Source organism: Anastrepha ludens, chromosome 5 (assembly GCF_028408465.1).
Source record: "Anastrepha ludens isolate Willacy chromosome 5, idAnaLude1.1, whole genome shotgun sequence".
Classification (NCBI taxonomy): Eukaryota; Metazoa; Arthropoda; class Insecta; order Diptera; family Tephritidae; genus Anastrepha; species Anastrepha ludens.
The window spans coordinates 126,703,152-126,712,472 of NC_071501.1; the positions used below are offsets into that span (position 1 = coordinate 126,703,152).

General features: G+C 36.8%; 1 protein-coding gene across 2 annotated transcripts; it reads right to left on the minus strand.

The window, feature by feature from the left end:
* Window positions 1–23: 23 nt before the first annotated feature.
* On the minus strand, window positions 24–8,930 carry LOC128863741 (ionotropic receptor 25a). Of its 2 annotated transcripts, XM_054103051.1 has the most exons (9): window positions 8,683–8,930; window positions 4,475–4,624; window positions 3,046–3,522; window positions 2,735–2,972; window positions 2,550–2,664; window positions 2,168–2,413; window positions 1,357–1,949; window positions 680–1,195; window positions 24–607 (listed from the first exon to the last, which is right to left on the minus strand). In XM_054103051.1, exons 1-9 carry the CDS (start codon window positions 8,786–8,788, stop codon window positions 226–228), a joined length of 2,823 nt encoding a protein of 940 aa, XP_053959026.1. In that variant the 5' UTR covers window positions 8,789–8,930; the 3' UTR covers window positions 24–225. The 2 variants fall into 2 exon arrangements, with proteins under 2 accessions (XP_053959026.1, XP_053959027.1); XM_054103052.1 differs by lacking the exon at window positions 4,475–4,624 and having other exon boundaries at window positions 8,683–8,924.
* Between the last annotated feature and the right edge of the window lie 391 nt (window positions 8,931–9,321).

A 9,321-nucleotide genomic window follows, 5' to 3' on the forward strand; every position in this document is an offset into this window, starting at 1 on the left:
AATTATATTATTCAAAACAAATATTTTTACTATTCTTAGAGCAAAAGTAAGTTTTTATTTTATTATTACTTCAAACACCATCTAGATTTATAAAAACAAATTGTGCATAGTTTGTTTCACAAGCAAAGTGTGTATGTACGAATGTATTCAGGTATGTATGTATAACAGTAAATTGTTGATGATCACTTCCCTATACCTTTACTCAGTTGATATACAACAGATAATTCAAAACCGGGGTTTGAATGTGGCCGGATACTGGTGGAAGCGTGGCCTAAGCACAGTGTTTCCACTTTTGTCGTACTCTTTTCCGGACTGACCGAGAATAACACCATCGCCCGCTTTGCCATCTTTTCCACCGGAATTTGCCTCAATTACATCAACAATGCGTGGGTTCTTGCGATACTTATACCACCAGTATTCAAAGACCAGAGTGATGCACGCCATTCCAATGCCCACAAAGATAACTATGAAAACTCCGCCAATATTATGTATGGATATACCGTCTGACTGATCCTCTGGCTTGTCGCATTTGGCCTGCGTTTCGTCGTTTTTCCACCACTTTTCTTTAAGTTTTTCCAGTTGCCGCTTATTGAGGAGAGTCAAAATTCTGTTTGAAGAGAAAAAAATACAAATAACTTTGAGAATTTTTGTACAATTGCCCTTAAAAGGTATCACTCACGCGTTATTGAATTGGTCCTTTAAATGTGATCCTTGCTGAACGGCTATGGCATACGGTTTGCGCGAGAATTCTTCACCCACAATCTGTAGGTCGCAGTTGGTCATAACAAGATATCGAATATCAGTGGCATCACCAAGAAAGGCGAACCCAGTAGCGGAAGTTGAACTTCGAACTCGGTCCACTGCCTCTTCCAAGGTTGCTGGCAGCTGAGCCTCCTGCATGGCTTGCCACATTTTCGTGTATTTATCACTGACCGGGTAGTCCCAAACTGCAAGCTTAGAGCGCTCAAGTGGTGTAAGTGAATCATTCAAAGAGAGGTCCTTCCATATTTCATAAAAACGTTGCTCAATATTTGCCATGCGCTGAAAGTAGGTCATTGCAGAGGAACCATTTAACGGCGCATACAAAATTTTATATTGCTTTGCAAGGTCATCCAGCGACTCCACCGGCGTATCGAGGCGAGACACAGTTAAAAAGGCAGCCAAATTAGCCGTGTATGAAGCAATTATGATGAAGCTATTTAGAAGAAAGTAAAATAATAGTCAAAGGGCTGAGGAGTACATCTCATAACTTCATGCCTGAGTGTAGGTTTACTTATAGTGCATGCACGTGTAATTGTATGCATGTGTGCGTAAATATACGTGTGTTTTATTTAGTTATGTGAATGCAAAAAATACCCGAAAAGCCACCAAGTCGCTGCCACCAAACGTCCGGAAAGATTTTTCGGTGCCTCTCCACCACCTTGCGGAGTCAGCGATGTCATGCAAAACCAGAGACATTCTTTTAGATTGAATTCCCGCTTTTCGTCATCGTCCTTGTACTTTTCGCGGTTGTTCTGGTAGCTGTAGGGGCTCCAGCGATCGAAAATCCACATCAAAAAACTAGTAAAGAAGTAAGCGGCCAAAATGCACAACCAAACGTTCGTCTCAAGCACCGTTAAGAACTTGAACAAGGAACTGGGCACCTGTGGCCTTTGCATCATAATGGTAATTCCTACCAGATCGTAGTAGGGCACCGTAAAGTCAATAACTATTTCGCGCTCAGCCATTACGTGCATGGAACCCAATCCGATGTCCGCTTGTTTATCCATCAACTTTTTCACAATACCATTCCATTCCCCCTTCTCATCCATGTTGCCGAATTTTCCGTCTTCAACTTCTTGAATGGTGTAGTCAAAATGTACAATTTCAGCGATCTCGTTGATTAAATCTATACAGTAGCCTTTGTAGCCCTTTGGGGTATTTTCGTCTTTGATTATAAAGGGTGCTTGCTGTGGAGCATAGAGGAATGTAAGAAAAGTAGAAGACAGTAAATAGTATTTATTATAAAATTTGAGAAGCGGACGTTTCATGTCCAGCCCCTTATGGTCTGGTTATCTCCCCCATATACATATTAACAATGAAGAGGGAGAGTAAATTGAATATGTTCCCGATCTATATTTTATATGTAAACTGGAAAAAGGAACAGTTGAAAAGTAAGGTCACTTACGACTACTGTAAAGATACGGTATACGGTGTCCGCAGTTAGATTTTTAATTATTTCCTCATCTTTGACGACTAATGGCGAGTCCAATCCAGCTGTCCAAGTGCCTATCGATTTAGTGTTAACTGAGTTGCCTCCGCGTATCTGAAGGACATTGATGTCCATTTCAAATTTCATGTAACTATAGCCGTTGAATGCCTTTCCTGGTTGAGTCACTAACTCGAACATTCCATAAGAAGTCGGTTCTTGGATCTACAAAGTTAAGCTCTAATTTAAAATAAGCGTTGGCAAGGGGAATGTATAAATAAATTTTAAAATCATTAAAAATATATTTAAATAATTCATATGAAAAATATTGTAATAAAATAATGAGGGTAGCAAAACTCACCATTGTAAAAGCTGTTCTAAGGTCAATATTTCGCTCTGGCGTGTTGCCACCTTGGAACTCATCGCAACCTATGTAGGCCATGTTCTTCGGCCAAGCACCAGATTGCAATATATCTCTACAAAGTAAAGGATGTGTTACTCACAAGCCATTGGGAAATAAGAAAGCATCCGAGATATAAAAATTACTTGATAGCCAAAAATGTGCGAAGCGCTAAATCAAAGTAAAAGGCTGACATTATCTGGGGTTCTTCGTTTAAATTGAAAGTGGTCTTTAGACGTCCGAAACGGTCACGGTTCTGAGCATACGATATTGGCTTCAAGAACATTATAGTTGCATTGTCTCGTTGACTGCTTACTTCACCCTCACTCTGGGTGATTGCGTGCCAGGCAAAGTTGCGTTCAAAATATGCTGGCTTCACGGATTCTATGAATATCAGCAGGAACAGAAGGTATATTTAAATATTATAAGCTTTCATTAATTTTTAAGAACCTCATACCTAAAACCAGGCGTATAGACATAAGATTTCCTAGTATGAAAAAATTATTTATATCCAAATTTCGTAATTTCTCGATTTGTTCCTCGCGTTCGCGTTTTCCCTCCTTAGCAATGCCCGTAATAACATGGCGAGTTTGAATATTCTGCAACAATGATTTGTACTTGTGATCCATGACGAATGTGTCGTCGTACAGAATGGCCGCATTTGTTATGTTCATCTTTCGCACCATGCTGCGCACAACTTCCGGTATAAGATCAGCCGGAGGCATTACCTGTAGCAAGTATTTTTGTTTGCTCTCGTCAATGTCACGCCATTGACGCAAATCGCCCTCCTGCCCATATGAAGCACTGATAGTGGGCAATCCTAGTGCTTGAGTGAAAGACTTAACTGTCTCCGAGGCTATTCCCGACTTGGTAGTATCGAATACGACATGAGGCGGTTGTTTGCGCTCAATACTCTCCGCGTACTTTGAGCAAACTGAAACAAAATTTTCGAAATATACGTAGTTATAAACAGAGAATGGAGTTTTCGAAACAGTCACTCAAGATAAACATTTTTATCATGCTGAAGCTCACACTTAAGCAACGCTTAGATGTGATTAAAAAGCACTACTAGCGGTTACAAATACTAGAGTACTATAGTTAGTTGGTGGTCGCACCTTTGTTGTAATATATTTTTTGCTAACAATTTTCTCCACCAGACATTCGGTGCGTGCTATAATAGATGGGAGTCAACATATTCACTATTGAATATGCCTATGGCATTACTGCGTTACAACGTACCTCGAGATTAAAACCTCAATAATTCTGGAGTGAATGGAGAGACTAAACTCATTACCACAAGACTCCCGGCCCACAAGAACATCGTGAACGAAATAACTAAACTAATTTTAGGATTTAGGTACTATCCCTCCTATCGTTGGGACAGCACACCATCAAGGAAGCACTCAGAGATGAAGAGCGGCGGCTATGGGACTCAAGCTGTACGACACTTTGTGGCTTTGCCAAGCAAAGTCTCTATGGGTAGGATGTAATAATGAAAGATTACTTCTTGTCGATTCTGCGAATACTTAAGAAACAAAAGGCTGACATTAATTAAGTATTGAAGACTTGAAAATATGTATGTACGAATTCTGTTGATATGTACGTCAAATCGAGAATAAATTTTTTTCGTTGACACAATTTTTGAATATTCACCAGTTCGAATTTGATTTTAATTTTTGATTGTCCTGCTTTTTCTGCAGGACATGTGGAGGATTTTCTTAATATCATAAAATATGTGATGACGTGCTGTTCAAAGGTTAAAGCAGAAAACTACTTTGGATACTGAATACATACATATATATGTGCATATAACGGAAGTGTGTTAAGTAAAAAAGTTTCTATGTAAAATATAGGCTTCTTCTTGCCACGTTAAATTTGTTACTAACTTGACTCCAAAAGTGTTTTAGCGTCGGTTTTGTTAGCTTCAACTTGGTCAATCTGAATCGAAATACCATAATGGGGATTCTTTTTGAGATAAGTCAACACAACTGTGACAGCTTTGGCTGCAGGCTCGTTGTCAGCATCGTTAATAAAAACTGAAAAGAAAAAATAATTACAAATAGTTAATGGGGCAAACGATATAATGAAGACAACGATTCGGCCAACATTTAATGCCTTAACAACATCAAGACGTCATCGGCCATCTAACAGAAGTTTACGCGCCAATTCTTTATTTTATTTTATCTATTTCCTACTCTAAACATTGACCAAGTTTAAATGGTCTAAATCAGACTACTAGCACAAATTAAAGAAGATTATATAAAAGATTTCAGAAGGTTAATGAAAACAACATAAGACAAAGAAAAATCAACCTCGATAAGAGATCCGGTTGAGCGCGAGCGAGTGCGTTCTTGTTTTGTTATTACGTCTACAAGGAATTTCGAAGCTCTCTTCTTGGAACAATAAAGTTTATTTTTCCAGAAGGGCAGCACAGTAGAAATCTCACTTTGCAAATCAGGTTTGAGATTTAAAAGATTTATTTTTAAGCCATCAAATTCCAAAACGATTCATTTTATAATGAGCGAAGGTTCGACGTCTCATTTTGTGGTCAGCGCTAATTTTTGGAAGCGGTTTCAATTAAGAGAGCGTAATATTTCCGAACGCTTTAAATCTTGAAAACCCGACTTAAGGTAGCCCGAGAAACATTGAGGTCACATTCAGCCTTGATACCACGTAAGCTCTTCGAACTGTTTCGCGCTAAGCGAATAACTTTTGGCACTACACGGGCGTTTAAAATTTGTTTACACCAACGCTGATTTTTTGTTGCTCCGTATTTGTTTTTTTAATTTCGCCCGATACAATCACTTCTATTTCCCAAAATGTCGTTTTTTGGAAACAAAAGCTAAACTTTTACTTGTTTCCATTTCCGTAAGTTGTGTACCACGCGGCATTTTTATATTAATGGCAAAACCTCTTCAAATTTCGAAAAAAAACGTACTATGCTTTTATAATTTTGCAACAGGTATATTTGTGTACACTCTTATTGCCTAATACAAATGATGCTGTTTTTGTTGCTTGCAATGTGAACTTGTTTCTCTTAACAGACTTGTGCAAACAGTGCATGTAAAATTTTCTCTAAAACACAATAACAAATATGAGTAAAATTATTGTGCGCTTATAAGTATGCAACGGGCGTAACCTTTATTAATTTTATTGTTAACTGAATTTAACAAGGCAAAATTGAGCGTTTACACTCACATTTTTCAGGAGGATAGCAGAGCTAAACTTACACTGAAAAAACTTACTCTAATTTGTACAATCAAAGATTTGATTCATCTCTGAAACCTTTCGGTGAAGTCTAAAAAACTATAACAACTACATTTTTGATAGTATATCAATGAAGTATCTACCTGCAAATTTTCTAATTCTTGCCGAGGACCGATCGATTACAAAAAAAAAAGTTTGTGTTTTCCTTATCCATTTGTGTTAAAAGTTTAACTTACATATGAGTATGTATGTGCATATATTAAAATATGTTACATATATTTACTTAACTCGAAATGCACATATACTTATACAATATATATACATTGTGAACGATATGAAGTGTTACCTATTCAAAACACCATAACTTTTTTGTGAGAAATTAGTTTTTATTGATTTCAAACGGTCAAAAAATGAGTTGCATGCTGCACGAATGTGATCTTGAGGTATTTTGGCCCATTCTCGTATAATAGCTTTTTTCAGCGCATCCATACTGGCATATTTTTTAGTCGTCACCTTGCTCTCCAAAATGGACTAGATGGAATAGTCCATCGCATTTGCGTTTGGCGAATTCGAAAGCCATTGTGTGGACGAAACGAAGTGTGGAACATGATTTTTTAACCATTCTTGGTTCACACGAGCTTTATGAGACAGTGCCGAGTCCTGTTGGAACGTCCATGCTCTACGACCGAAACGTTTGCGTAGCTCTAAAGCAGCTTCTAAAACATTTTCCCAATAATTAGTCGCATTCACTTTGACACCAGGCTCGATAAAAACGATTGGAGAGCGTCCATCAGCGGTCACTACGGCCCAAACCACTACTTGCGATCGGAAATTGCTTCGAGGCTCAAATTCTCGTATGAGCGTTCGGTCAAGTAAACACTATCGTTTTGAGTGTTTATGAACTGCTCAATTGGGAAATTTTTTTCATCAGAAAACACAATGTTAGGAAATTCGCCACGTTCGTACAAGCGCAACAACTCCTTTCGCACCGAACTTTTTTTTGCTGGGATGAAAGATCGTGTGCTTTTTGGAACTTGTAAGCCTTGACCTTGAGCTCATTTTTCAATATGCGTCGAATGCTGTCTTGCGATATTTTCAGTTCTTTGGCAATTTTTCTTCCACTTCGACGTGGATTTCGTTCAAGTCGAGCCTTCACTTTCCGAACCATTTCTGTCGTTGTTGCGGTTTTTTTTTCCACCTCCATAGCGTTTTGCAATGCTACCAGTAACAACATATGTAACGTTTTATAGTGCGATACACACAAATTTTATTCACTTTGAGATGACTGAGCTCACGAACAATAGCTGATTGTGATTTTCCACCCAAATATAACGCAATCACACTATTACGTTTGAATTCCATTACAGAAAAAAAAGTTCAACAAAACTGAGACGCAAATGCTTTTCATGGCTTATTAACAATATATTGAACTGTCATTAGAACAATTTTGACGTTGATGTCATGAGCTGTTTTACAGATACAAGCAGTGTGAAGTTGGTAACACTTCATATCGTTCACCATGTACGTACACACATACATAATATTGTAGGTATATAGAAATGTATTCTTCTGCTAGAATGAACAGACTTGAAACATTAGTAGAAAAATCGATTAAAAGTAATTGGAAATGTAATAACTGTTTACTTAATAATTAGTACATACTCGCACACATACATATAACAGTATATATACGAGTATTATGGTACATGCATGCATATATTTTTTCTTGGCATGCATCGGGTGCTTTTTTAAGAATTTGAGAACTTAAAGTGATAATACAATACAAAAAATATTTTGGAATAAATTGTTTTTTATTATAATCAGGTAGGTAATTCCATGGAATTCATTTTTTGAATTGAATATTGCAATAAATCGATTGTTAAGCTCGAGAATGATAATTTGCACCGCCTTGGAACTAAATGTCGTCGATGTTTCGCTGATTAATTTTTGGAAATAAAAATTTAGTGAACATGGCTCGATAGCGCTCACCAATTACTGCAACGGAAACTCCTTTCTGATTTCAGAAGAAATAGTAACCGATGATGCCGCAGTGAGTTTCCACAATTTGAAAGCCTTGTTCTGGTGTGTCAAACTTTACTGGATAGAAATGTTAACACAGTTTGCTATTCTCAGCTGTCAAATTAAAGTTATCGATAGTTACCATGCAGTTAAAAAAACACCCACTATAAGTATGCCAGTTTTAATATATTTCTACACGAGTAATTTCTCGTTATTAACTTCTATTACCAGACTGTAATCGTGTCTGATCTTTAGCCATATTTGAATAACTTAGAGTATGAAAAATACAAAGTAACTATGTATGTACATATATATCTGCGTGCTTCTGATGGAACAACTTATGCCGATTTAGCACTTTTTTCTGTCGGGCACTAAATTATTTGGTCCTCTCGAAATTTTTAATGAACTAATCATTAGCTAAATCATAGCTTAAGTAACCATCTTAGCAAACGATCAATAAAATACTGAATTTTTCTTCGATAAATCAGAACTTATTGACCTAAGACAAACCTCTAAAATTCACATAAGTTTTTTGGTCAAAAGTTCACAGATGTACATATATTATCTTTTAATAAAAATAAAACTATACAAAATCTCCTTCTGAAGGGGCGTCATAAGAGTACATATTGAATTAAATCCTCAAATTACGTAGTAAAAGTAAACTTATATTTTGTATTACCGGAGAATTCTTGTCCATTAGTTTTCTTTTTTTTTTATTCCCCACGCTATCTGCGACATCCTTAATGAATGGAGTTTCCCCTTTATAGTAATAGTAAATACATGTACTTACCGCATTTAATATTTGCATAAAAATATTATATACACAGAATTTTCTTAATTATAAATAAAATGATGTCAGCATACTCACAAACATTAATATTCTGATTTGTCTGGCCGTTGGCAACACTTGTGAGTGATATTATTTTCAAAATTATGAAAATACAATTTATTGTTTTGAAATATGCCTTGCGCATTATTCAAACAAATTAAAGTACAATAATAAAATAAGAGCTAATTCAGGTTGCCTGTTTGAGCCGAATAAAAATCTAACCACACTAACGGAAGGATCAAATCGTACTACGTGGCTCTTCGTGACACGGAAAACTGAGCATTCGGCAGGAATTTACATTCAGTGCTCATTCAAAGCGCATTCAATATCGCACTACCAATTCACTTTTCACTTTCTGTTTTATTATTGAATATTTTATTAACTCGCTCGTACGTAATACATATGTGAGTGTGTTTGTAAATGTTCTTGGGTTGGTGGCTGCATACGTGTATACACACACATATACAAATGCACTTCGTACTGTACGTTTGGAAATGCTTTCATACAAAACCCTTCAGCGAAGTGCGCTGATGACGAACTAGTTCGTGTTTTTTTCTCTTTCCCCTGTTAGCAACTAGTGGTTTTTATACGATGACATCCTAGGAAGGGAAGTGCCAATTATGCACCATTGCAGCCCTTTTCTTATAGTTCGGAACTACGAGGTATATTTTTAAACTG